General features: G+C 49.5%; 1 protein-coding gene across 3 annotated transcripts in view; it reads right to left on the bottom strand.

Annotated features, from left to right (window-relative positions):
* The window catches only part of LOC100649387, a 199026-nt gene that overhangs the window by 51770 nt on the left and 128418 nt on the right, over positions 1-18838 (bottom strand). For all 3 annotated transcript variants that reach the window (XM_048409259.1, XM_012312609.3, XM_003398251.4), the window contains one exon: positions 9271-9413. In XM_048409259.1, the coding sequence (XP_048265216.1) occupies positions 9271-9413 (143 nt within the window). The remainder of the gene's footprint in view (positions 1-9270; positions 9414-18838) is intronic.

An 18838-nucleotide genomic window follows, 5' to 3' on the forward strand; every position in this document is an offset into this window, starting at 1 on the left:
CGCGAAACCGATTTAATCGTGTTTCGTCCGACTCTCTGTTCGCTGTTTCAGAAAACCTTTCATAGTCATCGACGCGTGACCACTCCCCCAATGACCTTCGTTCTAGCGGCTAATAAATGGATTACGCTTTCCTCGCTTGTGTTTCGTTCATCAACGCGAATTTCTGTTTCCTATCTCGTTCCAAACGATATTATAATCAGATTGAACGAACATCGTATCGACCACCACGGACGTTGGATGCTGTGTAGATTCGAAATAGATACGTGACGTTCGCGTTCCACCCATAGGACTGTTGCAGCGAAAGCCCGCCGTCGTCGTCGCGATGAGAAATCGGTCGACTGGCTCGTATCGGCGACATTCACGAAGGCGGAGTGCCCCTCGGGTAATTCCGGTATGCACAGGGCTCGTAGGATGCAACGATCGAGAGTGACGCAAGCCCTGGCAACGTGTGCAGCCGCGCAAAATTCTCACGTGATGCGTGTTTCTATCTTTTTGCACGGATTGCTTCGTCGCTAGACGTCGCGGCGCGTCGCACTGCTCCGGTGCGAAAGGCAAAAGGAAGATTGTACCCCCAGGTGCCGTCCCTGGGGTTACTGCAGGAAAATGCACTTCTCTCTGTATCTAACCAGGCACTCAGCCGTGCGTGCCTTCTTCTGTGTATCTTTCTACGTGCGTCCGTTCGCGATCAAAGATCCGCGAATGTCTTTTCCCCCGCAGCGCCGCTTTAGAGACGCTTGCTGCTTCGCGAAAGGAAAAAAAGAAAATTTGGGCCGACGCCGCCTCCGGCTGGATTCCTTTAGATAAGTTCGCTCCTACTCGCCGACTAACGCGCGGATGTAAATTTCGAGAAATAGCAAACTCAACGCGATCTACGTGGTCTGTTTTCACTGAAAGAATCTCTCTCGCTTGCCTCTCGTCTGGTCTAACGCGGGTCGCTTCTACTGTGGAATAACTAGGAAATAATCTAAATCCCAGGTATAACACGGACCAAGTACGCTCCGTTCTCCATTGGAAAAAATGTCGCTTCTTTTATACCTACCCGGCACTAATTTTAAATTAACCAAGTATAATTAGACAATTCCGGGGATTCTTTAATTTCGGTACAACGTAGGTGTTTTAGTTTTCGAGCTAATTTAAGTTCCTGCATAGCCTAGATCTTCTATTATTCCAGTCCTGCTGCGAGTAACCTGAATCTACCCTATCTTATCGTTACACGGCGCGCACAGTCTAGATTCAACATATCTCGAAGGTAATGCGAGTTCTGCGCAATCTAGACGTGCCCTGTTTCAGGCTTCGAATTTTCTCCAACCGTATTAGGCCTAACATACCTTCAGCAAAGTATAATCCAGCTCCATCTTAATTCGGTTGCCACGTAAACGGAGAAGCGTCGGAAGTCTTTCTCTATCGATCGAGCCGCGTACTTTGAACAACGCACAACCCAGCTCGTGACCCGTCTATTCTGCGACGCGTAATTTAGTAATGCGTTTTTTTTTGTCCGTCACGTGAGTGACATTAATAAACCGTGTGTCGTGTCGGTGGTCGGCCATTAGTCTTCGACGGTAAAGACCGACAGGCGGGGGCAGGTTTCTTGTCGATCGAAAAATCGAGATAACTCTGACAGTTTAATCAAACACTATATTTTCATTCCGTACGGGCGCGGTGTAATATTTGCGCGCGCGTATATATACCATCGATTGTATAGCGTAATTTATTTCAAATGCACGCACACTCGTGAAAGGGAAAGGCTCGCGAAGCGTATGCGCGATATCTTATCATTATCCCATTTAGCCGAACCAGAGGGAACAGAACGCATCGTATTCCTGCTACAACTTTTTTCCCCGTTCTGGGTCGAACAGCAGCGTTGTTCGGTACTAACAGGGTCGCCAGCTTCAACCCTTATCGCGCGTACGAAGTAAATATCGCGTGCTCGACTCGAGGGTCATTCAAAGAGACGCGCAAAGAATTTTCTAATGGACCTTACAGGTCCGATTTCTCTATTGAATCGCAATTCTCGCGGAACGAAGCCTTGTAACCAATCAATCGCGTAGTCGATATTCCCGGGAATATCGGATGTTAATCAACGATGCGTACGAACAATTATTTTAGAGGCGATACGGCCGAAAATCGAATGGAGCTTCGAAATAAAATTTTCACAGGCAATCGAACATAGGTGCACGCACACGCACGACCGCCTGCCCCGACGAAAGGAATTGCCGACAATAAATGCTCATCGATATTCGCGGTCGCATTTTTCCGCAATTATTGCGCTCGAGAATTCTGTTGTCGGTCGATTCGACAGGAGAATATTAAATATCTCGATGTTCCGTGGTCGATGGGCTTTCGCATAAACATAGCGGTAATTAGTTTTCCTAGGATTTCATTGGCTATTGCGTAGCCTTGTTTCGCGCCAAATTCCCCACTAAGTAAATTAACGAACAGCCTGCGGAAATGTCCCAGCTTTTCACTCTCTTTCCACACTTTTTCGTTGGAAAATGCGATTCGCTGCCGGGGAATATTCGTCAGACAGATTCCACGTTCCTTGAAAGGATCTTTTCTACCCTTTCCAACTTTCATTCGCCTCGGATGGCAAATTAGCGTGGACGCCGATGGTACTTCGTTAACGAACCCATCGCGCAGGAACGATGAAAAACACCAAGCTTCCTTCTGGTCGCCATAATTCGATCGATAAAAGCAAGATTTCTCACGTACAGGTAAGTCAAAGACAAAATGGCCCGAGTAGCCGCGGGCTGATACTCGCTAAGTGGAATAAGTCCGTCAGTGGTCAGACAGATTCACGAGCGTGATAACTTTCGGTAATTCGTAACCAATGGCTTTTAAACGATAAAATAAAAAAGAAGGAAAAGCTTGTCAGAGCTAAACTAAGTTATCAGTCTGGTTCTTGTACGACGAGCTTTTTCTTGCCTTTACGAGGTACGAGGCTGTTACGAGCACCGGCAAAGCTGTCGGTTGATTTCATCGTTGAGGGCATTGTCGATACATGACGAACTCGCTGTTCGATCGTACTTGAACGAACACCGCGTCGATGACGTACGAAGACAAAGTGATCGCAGAGAAGGGATCGATCTTTATTTTCGTTGTGAATTATTTCGAAATAGCGTCGTAAATTGACAGGACTGTAAGAGCTGTCTTCCAGCCTGGAAAAGCATGCGACATATACAGACGAGTTTGCAAATTTGGATCGGTATCGACACATAGATAGCTCCTCTGCTTTTCATCTCGCACATCTCAATTCGACTCGATCATAGCGAAAAGCGTCAAACTGGCGCAGCCAAACTGCAGCTCACGGAACACGATCTTATGGTACGCGGAACACGATCTGGCGCGTCTGGCTTCATATAAAATTCCATACGTTATAAGCCTGGAGCCCGTCGTTCTCGATGCAGCCGGTGACGTACACGTCGTGGCCGGTTATCGCGCGAACATCGCTCGCTCGCAAAAAGAACTCGTCGATCGTGCCCGCTTGGGGAGACGAGTTAATGCTTTTACCGCTCGCTCAAAGCTCGTACACGCCCGTACTCTACGCCGCAGCCGGTTGCTCTATCGTTTCTCGCTAGGCAACAACGAGCTGGCCGACGACGCGGTGGAAAATCAAACGGCTTTCGCGGAATCAACCTTTTGATCCTGCGATTGGATTGCCAACCGAGTGGCTCGCGCTTTTCTCCGACAGTCGATCAACAAATAGGATTCCGTGTTGTTCCGTCTTTTTTATCTAGCGCGCGTGCTGCAGATACAATTTGATGATTCGTCTGTCTACGCGTCGTTTCATTCGCGGTGGCTTCGATTCGATTCGTCGAAGCCTCGTGACTCAGATCGACGGAACTCGTAAGGTCGCAATTTCTATTTCGCGAGATAAAGCGGCGGAGGAGAGGCGTAGCTCCTTGCCGGGCTACGAAATGCTTAGTCGAACTGTGAAAAATCGAAATAACTTTGCAGTCTCCGTGGTATCCAAACGGCGATAAATAAGCGAACAGTCGTTTTTCTTTGGTGCTCGTTAGAAAACGGCAGCTCCCTCGATAATTAAACTGTTATTTCGCAGTCGAAGCTAATTAGCGACGCGATATAAACGAGGTCGAGCAAAAAGCAGCATCACCTTCGCAGAATATTCGCTCCTGATAGCGGCCCTCGTAACTACAAGCTTTTACATAATGCTTCTTGTTTGTTCTTCCAGAGAGAACGAGTATTTCTTTCCGAAGAAACGGAGAGGTTGTCGACGCCCCGCGTTGCGCCTTACGGCTAATGGAAACCGGCGCTGCGCGTAGGCGATCATAAACGTTTCAAGAATCGTTCTTTATATCGAGAGGGAAACGGACTGGGCGTAGAGGCGGTTGATGATGGCGTTGGATGCATGCGCTGTTTCACGCACCAAACAGCTCTATTCTATTCGCTCTATTCGTTCGGTCGCGACTCCCATTGTAGAGACCCGGACTGCGCACGAAATTTCGCGCCACGTCCCGCACGTTACGTAGTAACGATGGTGAATGTATGCACGTTCTCGCGTCTATGCCGGAGAGCTAAATCGCGCGCGGTTTCTGCATCTGCATCGCATTACGCTCGGAATTGGCCGACGAATGCGATTGAAATTCGTTGGAGTGCCACTTCGCGGAACGAGCTCGCGATTAAGCAACAATTCGACACTGTTGCCTCGCACTTGCACGGATTCTCTGCCGATCCTTTGCACAAAATGTTCCATCCTCTTTTTGGGAACGGGCGTCTAAAGCGAGCGCGCTCGCGTCGAATCTTTCCTGCCGCGATCTGCTTCTCTGGTAGCGTGCAAATGCGAACCCAATGGGTTTCCCGTTCTGTCGGACAAGTCTTCGAGTTTTGGTTGGACGAACGTGTCGCGAGGTCGAAGCGAGACGACGCGCGTATACGAATTTGCTCGACACCAAGCGTAGACCATTCGACAATTATTACTCGCGATACCAACGGCTGTTTCGGCAAGTCCGACCAAGTTTGTATCATGCGAATTCCCGCCCAGATGCGGATAGTTTAAACGAAGGGTCGCGAAGGGCTCGTCGAGACGAACGGTCGCGATGGGAGGCGTATTTCTCTCGCGACAAAGTTTCCCAATGTTGCGTAGACCATACTCATCGAGGCAGACTCGCTAAACAGACTTCCTACTGCTGTTATCGCATAATATTATTCATGTCTTTCTGGGTCGTCAGTTGCGGGAAGCGTCGCTTCGAACCGACAGCGCGTCTAATCCATCCAAACAACACGCAGACGATTACGAGGTGTCGGGAAATTCCTCGAGGTTCGTTTTAAGACGGATGTTTGAATTTTTCTAGCAAAAAAATTGGCCGAAAGACGTCATAGATCGTTCGTTGGGAATTTTATCGTTATATGTAGCCTTTCGATTCCTATCGCAGCGATTTACTATCCTCGACAACTTGGTTCCCACGACCGCGTCAACGAGCACGAGAGAATGCAAAATGATAGGTTGCACGGTTCGTTCTGCCGTAGCTGGAAATATCGTTGACGGAAAATCCCAGGTGGTAGGAGAATGATCTTTCGCTATGTGTATTGCGTTTTTCTTTCGTACATAGCGCCGAACTTTGCTGCGGTGACGTGCATAATATACCGTCAGACCTGGCAAGTAGTACGGGTAAGTGGTATGAGCGACGTGTAGTCAGACGGAGCGTGTGCCGCTCCATTCCACCGAGGACGGTTGTTTATTCGTCGTTGCGAAGACAGGCCCCGAGAAATCGCGCGCGACAAGTTTTGGAGTTTCCAGCAGAGCGCGCATCTTATACGCCGAGACAATGCCGCGAGCCACGTCGCGCGTAACGACCCCCGGAGAGAGATCGTATTCGTTACACGGCGAAATGCTTTGCACCGCGCTTATCGCGCCTTTCCTGCAACATTCGCTAACGATATTCCTCCCGTGTCTCGTTTTTTAAGCGTTCGCGCTGCCTCGATGCGAAAACTCGCGATTTCTTACGACCTCGTAAAATTTAACTTTTAAGAGAAGCCGTAGAAACGAGAAGAAATTTTAGGAGAATCGTGAGCCAAGAGGCTGCTGTCCCAATCGATGTAACGTTCTCCGCATAGTAGTAACGTGCGATGAGGCCGCAGTGTCTATCAATCTACGTTTAATTAATTCCTTAGGAACAATCAGCTTTATATCCGCGTCAACGCGGCAACATGCCAGGGGATGGCTATCGTCGTCGTCCGTAGCGTTCGCGATGCTCCACGCAGAAGGAGTTTACCTTCCGCTCATAATTGTTTCTATTTCGACGTTTCGTCGCCCCTTCTAATTGCCTCTGTTCCTTGTCTCTTCGCCTCTGAAAGCATTAAACGGACTTGAGCGATTCTCCAGCACCGGATCCTTCCTCCGCTTCGCTACGTTATCGTTATCTGGCGTATCAGTATTTAACCACGGTCATTAGCCGCGTCTCTGTTGATCATCCACTCTCCTCGTTTCGTCGTTGCTCGCTCGAGCGAGAACTTTGAAACGATCGATGTTCGAGCCACATCCGCTGCCGCTCAGGGCCGCTCTCGCAGGATATCGGAGGCTGGACCGGGAAACGACTCTTTGTCCGACGCCGAAAGCGCGCTTTCTTCCACCGATTCTCGTGGTCGGTGAAATCGTACGCGCGGATAAATTGCCCGGGCCGCTGTCTTGGTTTTTACAATTTCACGGTTTCTGGCTACGCTGACGCGAGCATTCGCGTACCGTGCAAAAGAAACTCGTTCCTTTTCTCTGGCCTCGGCTCACCCTCCGCCCCGGGTATTTGACCGGTCGAGGATTTCTCTCGTGGAACTTAAGCACGAAACCTTGGCTTTTGCGCGATTCGCGTGGCGACGTGTGATCCGCAACGTCTATTTCGTCCCCTGAACGACCACGACGACGAGATTTCCCAAGTGCTCGAAACTCGTCAAAGCTTCTAACCGCGATATCGATAAACCGGAACAGCTAACAATGCAAAACGATGGAATTCCGACGGTTCCTTGGAGGTTCGTTAGATAGAGAACGCCTTGCATAATTTTGCCGATCTGTGGCTACAACACCGATGGCTGGCGCGAGTCGGCTCTTTCCGACTAAACGACGCGGAACGCGCGCGTTATTGTATCAAGTTACACCTCCGTAGTAGTAAAGCGTGCCATTGCGACTGCAACGGCAATTGTTAAAACATTGTGCAGTGGAGAGAGCGCTCGGGCGTAGGGCACGAACATTCGAGTCGTAGTAAAAGTTTGTGGTAAATGTTATTGCAGTCTAGCTAGAGCGCTGTTCGCTCTTTCGAGTAACTCTAGGCTTATAAACATTACCACAATCTGTTACCGCAATCGAGCAGCTAACCAGTAAGGAAACAGAAGTCACGGCCGCGGCGCGTCGTCGAAATGCCCTCGAGCGTGCTACCGACCGTAAGAATAAAAGGGCCGGTCGAGGAAAACGTGTCGAGTGATTGTTTGCCAGGGCACGTTCTTTCCATCGAGTTCACCGACGTCTACGGGACGAAACGATCGCGATCGCTTCCTTCGATCGATCCTTTCGTCGATTCGATCGTTCGTATCGCCGCTCGTTTCGTTGCTCGTAGCGTAGTAGAGGGAAAATGCGAGTAAATTCCACGAGAATCAGGACAACGTTCCATCGTTCCGGGATTTACGAGCCGGTCGAATGTACGCGAGTGTACACCAAAACGGGCAGCTGACCCGCCATCAGCAGTTCAGAGCTATATGAAACCCTGACGTGGCTGGCAGGGTTGTAATTGTCGCCCTTTGTCCGTCATACGAGCTCGCAGTGCCTCGGTGGCGGTGAACCGCAAGCTTTCCCGGCCTTGCTGGAACCAAGCGCCAGCTGCGCGGGCATTATCGCATCAGGTGCTTAATCCTAACTTTATCACCTACGTCTATCGGCCCACTTCTGGAATGGATCTTTCCTTTCATCGCTATTCCCGATATCGTTCCTCTTGCTGTCTCGATATTTAACCAATTTTTCCACGATTATCGTTTCTTCGGTGCTACAGCCAACTTTGGAGTATTCCATACGTACGAACGATCCTTTGTGCGCCGGTCTCGGTCCGTTTCGCTTCACGTTCGGTATTTTCGGCGAGGAATTTCTCGCTCGAACACCAGCAATTCCTTCGAATTGATCCCGTATCGTGCTGGAAATTACAGCACACGGTAAACTGAGTTACGCGTTTGCAGTACGAATTTCACCGCGGTCGAGCTTCGCGTTTTTCCCGGTCTAGCTGTTACCGCCATGGCTGGATTTCTCAGTTGGCATAAATACCCTGGCGAAAAACGTCTACCAAATGTTGCAGGTATTATGAAAACCCATAAACTAAGGTTCCGCGCGGTGGCCTTCTGCTCGAGGTCTAGCCGGCTGTCGATCGATAAGCGCCAATGCGAACTGTTTCAGACGTTTATGCACAACGTGGTCGCATCTTTACGCGACCGTAAAGGCTACACTACCGTGCCAGTGAGCCGATACTCGCATCCTCCGTGGCCGATCGATTATCGTTTCGTTCCAGACGTCCTGACCGAGTTTTCTACCTACACTTCCTTTTTGTACGTATATCTTCCATCGTATTGCGAGATAAATGAAGAATTACTCACCTTTCCAATCGTACATTTATGATTTCCGTTTGCACCGCGTTAAACTTACGTAACATATCCCAAAAGGGATTGAAAGATGTTTTTATATTCGCCTGTTATTGCGCGATATTCCCTTTCAGAACGTCACGCGATCATGAATGGAAAAAAAAAAGAAAAAAGAAGGGAAAAGAATGATTTTCATGGCGACAATAGGGTCATCGAAATGTCGCAGGTTGCAGAGCAGTGTATCGTGAAGTCGCGTCCCGTTACGCGTACAAAACGCGCGCCTCTATTTTTTCGAGGATTCAATGGAGATTCCGCTGCGGGTGCACGCACCATCGGAGTTATGACGACAACGAGTGAAAACTGAAGCACGCCGTGATGTGCCGGCAGGTGTTCGCCGATCTATCGATCGATCAGCGGAAATCCAGCCGGCATCGAACAAAACGCGTCTCTCGTTCTCTTTGTTCGCGAACGTTCCTCCTCCCGTTTTTGTATCGACGATCGACGCTCGAATAACGAAGCTGCCGTGTTTTTAAGGACGCCAGAGTATCGTGTTTCTGGAGTATTTTTATTAATGAGATAGATGAGACAGACATCGATTTGTATCACGGAATAAATAGATACTCCATTCTCGGTTAGCCTCTCGTTTGTTACAAAGATGCAACCGTACGATATGTACGCGTACACGGAAGAATCGATGATACTCACTGGTTTCCGAAACTCTCGTATCGTGAGCGACTAGAAGCTGGGCCGCGAGTGAGGCTCGATGACCGGAAGTACTCTCTGCTACGCACTCGTATCTGCCGCTGTCCTCGGGTTTCGCGGAGGATATCACCACTTTCGATCTCCGCCTGCGAACAGATAACGTGATATTCATTAGACTTTCAAGACCTTGTGCCTATATAAAAGCAAAGTTTACGCCATCGACACGGGGATTTGCGATAATCGTTTGCTCTTGTAATATTCAATGGAAACGCGGCCAGATAGCGGATTAGTTCGTTTATTATCTTTCCAACAAGTACACGAATATCGAGGTGGCGTGGACCGAGCTGGCGTACCTTTCTTCGAGTCCCGGGAGAAGATTCCGCAAAGTTCGAGCAAACAGGAAGTTTTGCCTGCGCTCCCAAGGATCCAAATACACTTGCCTGCGAGCTTCCATGGGGTTTAGAGCAGTCTGAAATTTCTGGACTTCTCTATCCCGGAAAACTCGTTTTTCCGTATGAAGAAGCCGAAACTTCTGCCGGGGAGCTTTCGAACTTGCCCTCGAGACGCCGGCAAATTTAATAACTTTTCAAACACTGCGGATTACTGCCGGCGAAATTCCCTCGTAACGCAAATATATCGATAACGATCGATGCGGTTCCCGACGTTCTACCCACGTCACGTTTCTCCTCTGTTTTATCTCGAATTCCAGATTATTTCCTAAGCTACGCGTCGAAACGTATGAAAGCCGCTTAGGAAAATCGTTGCCGCCAACTTTACGCGCGATCCGTGCTCCTTCGGGAACGAATATCGAATAGGAAAACTACTAAACTGCAAATACTCCGCTTCGACCAACGATGTTGGTTTGCAGCTGTCTCGAGACGTCGATGCGTTGGAAATTCGAAAGAGTGGAGCAAGAGAGCAGGGACAACGGAGTCCGGTAAATTCGAGAACAGGCAGTTGTTGGCTTGAGATAGAAATGCAGAAGCTGGCAAGGTCGAATAGCCGGAAGCAGCGGGGAGCGTGGCATTTCCGATCGCGAGGCAAAACGTGAGTTCGTCCTGAGATAGCTCCTTAAATTGGAAGCGATTCAACCGACTCTGGGATAGTCCCTTGTCTCCTTCCACTTGTCAGAGGAGTTTCTCGATGGCCCTGTATTACGCCGCAATCTAGCGAGTCCACGTACTGAGACTCGGAAAGTTAACGGCCCGAAGAGAAGAGGAGCTTGATCGTAAATCCACAGTCGGCTGGAATTTCAAGGGTGCATCTTCGACTCTGGCCAAACATGTCAGACACCGGCCTTTTTCCTCTCCGTTTCGATAATTTTCGTCTTGGTAATTCTACACCACACTCTTAAGAACCTCGATGAAAACGTGAATCGAAGCGATGTAGAAAGAAAGAGCCGGTAAGCTTTTTGGCGGTTAAATGACGCGAATGCCACGCGCTGGTGCCATAATCCTTCGTCGATCGAATGCCACGATGGCTTAGAGGCGCTGTCATTTCGAATTGGTTTTCAAGCTTGGCTGGCGCAATTTTGAAACCGAGATAGGATAAAATGGACAGCGCCACTTTCCACTAATTCCAGCATTTCAACTGTAGCGATGATTAACGAAACGCGTGCGCAAATCGCGATTGGATCGAACGCAATATCCGTGCCCGTTGCGCCGTGAACATCCGGAGAATAATCCCTTAATTGCGGCGAGATCGATGTTTTCTCTGGTCCGTCTACGCTGTTATTAATTTCGCCGTGTTGTCTCCTCAACGGAACTCCACCCAGCTAACAACCTGTCTCGCACAATTTCATCCGGCGAACGTTCTTCTTCGATCTGTGCGTCGCGATCGTGCTCCACCATCCACCATTTCATCTGCCATGTACCGTAGGAGTCGAATCGAGGAATTTCGTATCGAGAACGACCGCTTTTCAGAGAGAAAGAAGCTCGCTCTCTGCTGCGAGTTCAACCGAGATTTCGCAGAGCGAGAAGTTTTAATTCGGCAGCTCTTGGGGCGGATCGAAGCGTGACGAAAGAATTGAGAGATCGCCGAAACGGATCGAGGGACGGGGTAATTGCCCTCTCAGGTGGAAGGCCGAGAGGAGTTAAAGGTAATGAAAGCGAAGAGTAGTGCGGTGAACACAATTTGCACGGCCCCTGCATTAACTTCAACTTTTTTCCTTTACGGCCGACCTTTATGCGCCTTTTACGCGATACCTTGGTTCCACGGCTTCTTCTCGTACACCCCGTACGCGTGTTTACATAAATGTATGCACGCGGCCGATATCAGAGGATGAATACAAGATCAGCGGTGTTTTGCATTCAGTAGCTTGAATTTGCCGAAGCTTCGCCGTAAGCTTGTTCCCCGTCGTTTTCTATTTCCTACCATCGGCAATCTTACATTCGAAAGATCGAATCGTATTTCGTAAGATCGATCGACTAGAAATTTTCCAATTGTAACGTCCTCCGAGGACGAGCATTTTCCGCAACACCTACTCTTTTGCCAGATGACGACCGAGGGTTCCAAAAACGAGATTTTCATTGGCATCGTTTGTCGACCCTTCTCTCTCCCTCCTTTTCGATTACCGAAAAGCAGCAGCCTCCGAAAGATCCGAAGCCGCACAGGTCGCAGCGAAAATATTTGCACGAGAGTGGAGCGCGAGCGAGAGCCAAGGGCCACACGGCTTGTCGTCTGTTCATCCCCTTTAAGCGATTTCGCATGCGAGCGTTCACGAGATACGGAGATACACAGTGAACGAGAGAAACGTTGGCTGAAGAGAAGAAGAGCAGGCGAGTGGGGAAGGAAGGACGAAGAAGAGAGAGAGTCTGGTGCGACGGTCACGGGGAACGAGAAAAAAAGAGAGGCGGAGAATGGTGGCGCGAGAGGAGCAGACGGAGAGGCGATGGAACCACGCGCACGCCATGGATCCAGCAGAGAAGGGTTTCTAATTTGGTGCCGCGGCAAAAATCGACACTCCGTCTAGACTACCGCTACTCTCCGGTTAGTAGACGCGTATATATGCCACCGTGAGAGAGAAGAAGCTTCCAGGAGAATTCGACCGACGGAGAATGAGAGAAAAGGAGCGAAATAGGGGGAAGGAAGAGGGTCGGGCAGAGAGAAAGAAAGAAAGAGAGAGAACTGGAAGCATGGGCCGATGGAGAGGGATAAACCGAGATTTCTATTTATGTATTCCACCTCGTTCATGAGTCGGTCCGTCTTTCGCGCTCTTCTTTCATCTCGTTACGTTTTTGCGGCCGGTTAGCCTACCGATCCTCCTCCCTGGCCGTCGTACCGCCACACCGCCATCCCTCCGCGAACCCCTTTGACGCGTTCCAAAGGGAATCGATCCACGAGGATCTTGTAACGACCGGCTCAGGCGAATCGCCAGCTACGCCGCGCCACGCCGCTTCCCGAACTCAAGGCCGTCTGCGGAAATTTCCTCGCAAAGTTTCCGCGCGAGGAGATAGCCTAGCGTGAGTCGACGCATCCGGACACCTTTTTCATCGAGTCCTGCTTTCGCTCCGGAGCCTTTCTGCTTTTAATTACTCTCGGCGAACGAGGATTTTTCTGGGATAGAGCCGGGAAATAAGTTGGAAAGTTGCTTGATTACCGGAGAGAAACTTGGGAGATCGATTTTCAGTCGTAACACGTCGATACGTCACGCCGATAGCGTCGCCGCAGAAGACGTTAATATTAGATGGGACGCGGAAATTAAAAGATCGGAAACAACTTACGGCGAAGCTGTTCGTTGCGTTGCGTCAAACGGGAACCCGGTTACCCGGTTCGGATAACTTTCAAAAACGTCGCAGGCTTTCGATTATGGGTACTCCGATATTCCGCAAGGTGATGTTACAGGCGTGGAGATTAGGCGGTAACTCGGGAGCTTAGCAGGCCAACCGCCTTAAGAATGGATTTTACGATCATCCTAAGTGAATGCAGCCCCTCCACTTACTCCACGAGATAAGTACGTACGCGCTAGCAGTACCTATACGTAACTTCCCCTTAACGTTTCAATAACGCGCCTCATCCTGACTTACAATCCCTATATCACTATAACACCAAATAACGCTTCTTGTACTTTGCACGAGTATCCCTCGTTCCAGCCACGTGTTAACTCGACCTCCGCCGACGCTTTTTCTCATCATATTTTCCCGTTGATCGCGTAACGAACGGGACCCAATTCACATCGGCTGGCTCATAAATCTCGCTCGGCGCAATAACGTTCGTCAAATCGTCGTTCAGCCCACGTACTCGCCTACGTCTCGCGAACAAAGGCAAGTGCGATCGCACCGCCGTTACGCGATCGTTTGCCGGCACGTTAATTCGATATCGTTGATCCTCGATATCGGACACACGCTCGTCGAACGTTTGCGATTTTTGCTTCGATTTCTTTATTTCTATGGACCGTGTGTTTCTACGTTCGCCTACTTCCGAGCAGAATTCACGGCTAACTACCAGCGCGCTCGACGAGCCGCGATAAAACCGAAGCTGGACGTCGCTCGTACCACGCGATGTTACGAGCGTCTCTAGCGCAATTATTGCCAGACTCTCATAGAGAAATTCATTTCCGCGACACGTCCCACGGTGCACCTTTCGTTTATTAACGTTCCACCGGATTTAGACTGTCGCGCTAGATCCCTTTCTGCCATGTCCCTGCTGGCCGTGTTATCAAAACTCGTTCGGCCGACCCATTCTGTCTCGCGATTAATACGAATTACGCATGGCCCGTTTTCCGCGGCTTATTTCGACTGGTAAACCCGTGGCCTGCATTAGAGATAATAGCCACGCGGTACGCTTATTTGTGCTTGTAACGCTGCTCTTTCCCCGTTTTCGCTGGCTCGTAATTGAAAAACACACGTAGGGAACGCAGAGCTGGCGTTTAATCGCCAGCAAGTAGAAATTGATAGTTCCGAGAGCGTCCTAAAGTCAATTAGCCGAACGGAATTTCTATGACAAAGCGACTTTCTATTTAAAATTAAATCTAGAGTAATCTCTGACAGGCTTTTCGCTTGCGTCGTTTCGCCGAGAATTCGTCGTCATGCGGGTATTACGCTTAATTTCCCTCGTCTGTCCTTCGCTTTTCCTCGTCTCTTCCTTTTTCTGTTCCTTGTTACCTTCGCCCAAAGGGACCCGAACGCGATGTCGCGACGGAACGAGAAAAAGTGACGCGAGGAATTTGTCAAGAAATTCTGCTCACCTAAGCGTTCTCGTGAATAAGAATGGAGCCGCGCGCTCTGCGATTTCGCAGTCCCAATTTTTCCGGGACCTCTCGAGTTTTTTCTTGCCTCCTATCGAAAACCTACCGCCGAAGAAGTGGCACGGATTTTACGTGGGAGAACATTTGCGAATCTATGCAGCAAAGAACGCGTCGTTAGATAGCTAGAACGCGGTTTGAAACGGTATTCGCACGAATAGTGGACGATCACGTGGCTTTGAAAGTAGACTCCTGATATCGGAGGATCGGAAGCATTGCTCGAATACGACCGATCCGATTGACCAACGACGTAGAATGGATTCCTAATGGCGAACGCCGCTGCGAATGGCGAGCGAGGACTATCTGTCTTGTAATGGAAACGGCATGTCGTGCACGAGCACAGCGATGGGGTGAAAAAGAGATACACGCCGAAAGGGAGAAAGAGGGAAGCGCTGCTTTCTTCGCCCCTTCTCCTTCTGGCCCTTCTGTTTTTCTTCCATTCCGTGGAAGCAGTTAATGGTTTTCTTTTGGCCGGCTGGCTCTCTGCTTTAGTGCTTCTGTCGGTTGAACCGTACGGCCTGCTCCTCTCTTTCTATCTTCTATAGACGTTTTTCTTCGCTCAACGTCGACCGCGTCCACCCGTTCTCCCGTGCCACCGTTGTTCCATGAAATTCTTCCGAGCGCGATTGTATCGAGAGTCGGCTGCGAGACTCGCGCGTTTCGTACCGTGGACACCGACGCGAACAACCTTTCAAGGACGCTCGATAAGGCTTTCTTTTCTATTATCGGTTCGTCCAGGTCCTATTCTATTCGGGCTCCTTTTTTACTTGGCTCGCTCTCGCGAATCGAGACGCGTAGCCGAGATTCGACGGCGAACGAGTCGACCGTGAACTGAAATCAGCAAGTTGCAGACGCGTGCTTTCACGAGTGCTTCGAGCAACACCGCGCACTACCATTCGCCCCTTCTAAAGCACGCTATGAAAGAGGAAGTAGAAACTACGAAGATGGTGCTTTTGATAGGTGACAGAGGAGCAGGTGGAAAGGGTAGGGTAAGAACCGGAGAAGAAATAAGAGAGAAAGACGAGGGGAGAAGTTGGACGAATGCGAGAATCGCGAAAGATTCGGTCTACAGCCAGCGAAACGTAGAGAAACGCGACACGATCTGTGGGACGCGCGCGTCTGACTTATGGTCGACGCGAATTCCTTTCGGCTCGGTGACGTAGCCTTGTGACGTAGTCCGGTGACGATCGTCGCTCGAACCGAGCAATTTCGGTAGACTTTCGTCAGGCGACGCGGTATCGAATTACGTCGGTATGTTGTCTGGAAGTCACCGCGGCTGATTTAACGAATCAGTTACGTTAGCGAGATACGAATAACGATGGCCAGACAACGCGACGCTTCTCGGTAGTCACCGACGAGACTCTGAGCGTACTTTCTAATTTTAGTCGGGACAGTTCAGTGCCGTAGTTTTCGGTTCGTAGCCAAGCGCGTTTTCGCGTTTCGATCGTCCCGCGTTTCCTTCCTGATGCAGTTTTCTCGCCGTTTTACTCTTATTTCCATCGAATTCGATTCGCTTTCGAGGGAACCTCGGACGGAAGGCCTTTTTCCCAAGGACGTAACGTGTCGTTGCAGGCGCGCGGAAACTCGCGAAAGTAATTCGAGCCGACTCGATTTCGACCTCCTATCGTTAGTTGTAATTTTAATCCAACGGGGAACATTAACGCGAAACGAGCGGCGCGCGTTAACGATGCCGTAATTCCGGCGAGTTCCAGTGATCAGTGAACATCTACGAGGTCCGGAAGGCCAGGCAGAATTCTCGAACAGAAGGAAAACTCTGACGCCGCGGGCTCCCGGTGGACTGTTCCTGAGAAATAGTCCGGATCCGTTCCCATCGGGATTCCAACTCTCGTCGTGGCAGCTCGTTAAGCCGCACGGATTTTCCCGAGCATATCACGCGGAATTCCGCGTCCCACGTGGGATGAAATTTCGATTTCGAGTTTCACGGCGTTTGTGAACCCGCGATAAAACATTCCGATGATCGACTCTCTCTCTCTTGCCTTCTCTCGTTTCGGAAGGCTCAAGGTATATCCCGCGTTGTTTCAAACTTTCCACGTCACGACTCGAGTGGCGCAAATTTTACTCGTGGCTGATTCGCTCGCGTAAATACCGTTATCGGTAAATTCACCTTCCAGCGAAGCCTCGAAGAAATTTCTCAAAGATTCCAGCTTTTCGAAGAAGCCTCCGTGACGGGATGAATGACTTTTTCGGACAAAGAAGGGTCGTACTACGGAAAACTGGCCGGATTTATGGCGTCCGTCGTTTTTCCGAGCGGACACTGGGTTGAAAGCGCGAGTCTCTGCGGCCCGGACGAAATATCAGAAAGCGGAGCTTCCTCCGTCTAAGCACAGGTAGTCAAAAGCCATGGCGTTCGCACGCTCGCTTGGTTATAAATACTGTGACCCATCAATGCCACTGCTGCGCCACCATTCAGAGTCGCGACAGGAACGAAGGAGCGGGGTGTAAGGAAAGGAGAAGAGCTTAATGCCTTGACTGGTGAAAGAACTGATGCTCCTCGCGTGCTGGCTTACCAGCCTTATTCTTTCGTTATTTTTCACCCCCGATGTTACACCGACTTTTTCGTCTCATCACCATCTGGTTTTTCGACCACAAGCTGTGAAACGTTCGCAAAACGTTTCACTCGGGTGCGACCGTCGCGTCGCCTCGCGTTGCGTCGCGTTGCGTCGGTCCGTTTCTCGACGATTTGGACATCGAAAATAATATCCTACCGTCGACACGATAAATTATGGAAGCGAGACGAATAGAGCGTGTCATTTATGTAAAACGGTTTAGTCTGGTGTCGCGGTCGCTGATTTATCCGGCGCGTTAAACAAACGTAGAAATAAAGCATCGCTGCAAAGACGCTTGTTTTATTTTAATCCAATCATTGGCTGGGCTCGCGGCACTCGTTTTTCTCACCACTCGATATTCGTTTCTTTCAATAATATCTCGTTGCGTTTCGCAACTGGTCCCGCGTTACATTAGCCTGCAGTTGTTCGCTTTAATTTGCAATTCCGTTTCTCGCGACTTCGACAACGCGATCGTTCGTTCTCTTCATCAGGAATCATAACGCTCGTCTCTTTGAAGGTAAATGTTTCGTGCAAGCAACGTTTTATGTGGCTCGTCCCATTACCATTTCACCCTTTCTATGCATTTTTCAGCCACCTTTTCACTCTGCATCCGCGTTGTTACGATCTCTCGTTTCAGTTCGATCAAAGCGCCTTGGGATCGCGTTATTGCTGTTCGCCCTTTGCGTCTCGTTCGACCAGAAAACAAACTACGATATTATTCCGCTTGTTTTCATATTAATCGCTCGTCGTTTCTGCAACACTCTCTTCTCAGCTCGTAGCTCGCTTACGTGTTCCGTTCCTCTCGCTTTTCCAACCTCGGCTCAGATCGTTTTCCCTTTGTTTCGCGTCAAATCGAAACGAATCGCGAGTATCTTTTTTCAATTCCATCGCGATGAATTTCATGCGATAACGAGTCGTGGAGATTCTCGCACGATCGTCGATCGTATCGAAAAGGATCAGCTGGTAGACGCAAGATCGTGAGCTACGTGTGCGAATCATTCGATATCCTGGAAAAAGGTCAGACGATTCTGCAGTCGATGGCACAGATATCGGAACAAAGGTCTTGGCTCGAAAGTCCGGCGGCTGGCTGTTTGGGCGGTCGCGAAGAAAAGAAGCCGAAGAATCTGGTATACTTCTTGGCGAGGATGAAGTGGCCTACGACGGTGAAGTCCTCTAGAGCTTTCGAGCGCTCGCTCGTATTCGCCTGCCCGCGCCTCTAATCTCGCCTAACCATCGAGTCGCTCTCACAGCCTCTTTTGGTGTAAAAGTCTTCTTCGTCTGCATCTATACAGGGTGTTTTCGAAAGCGTTGTGCAAGTTGAAACGACATACCTCGTGTTAGCACGTGTCGTTATTTACGTTTGGAGCATATACCTCAAATCCTATATTCTATCCCATTTTCCTTTATGTCGCATCACACGTTCTACGTCGTGTCTGCCACAAGCAATACTCTACTTTCCATACCTAATACTTTAAAAATGGCACATTAGACTCGATAATCACTCTCCGTCTTTCCACACATTCGATATCTTATATCCAACATTTAATATCCATCACCGCACACACAATATCCCAAATCCATTTCACAGATGATATTCCCATACCACGCTCTACATTTCACATATTTTATCTCCTATGCTACAATATATCGCACGGTAACGGTAGCTAGATAAATTGGGTAAATTAAGCAGATCACGAGCTAGTTGAGTGCGCCTGTACTTAACGAATGTTCAAACACGATTTTCTCGAAAACGGTGCTCCGC

Source organism: Bombus terrestris, chromosome 10 (genome assembly GCF_910591885.1).
Source record: "Bombus terrestris chromosome 10, iyBomTerr1.2, whole genome shotgun sequence".
In the NCBI taxonomy this organism is placed as follows: Eukaryota; Metazoa; Arthropoda; class Insecta; order Hymenoptera; family Apidae; genus Bombus; species Bombus terrestris.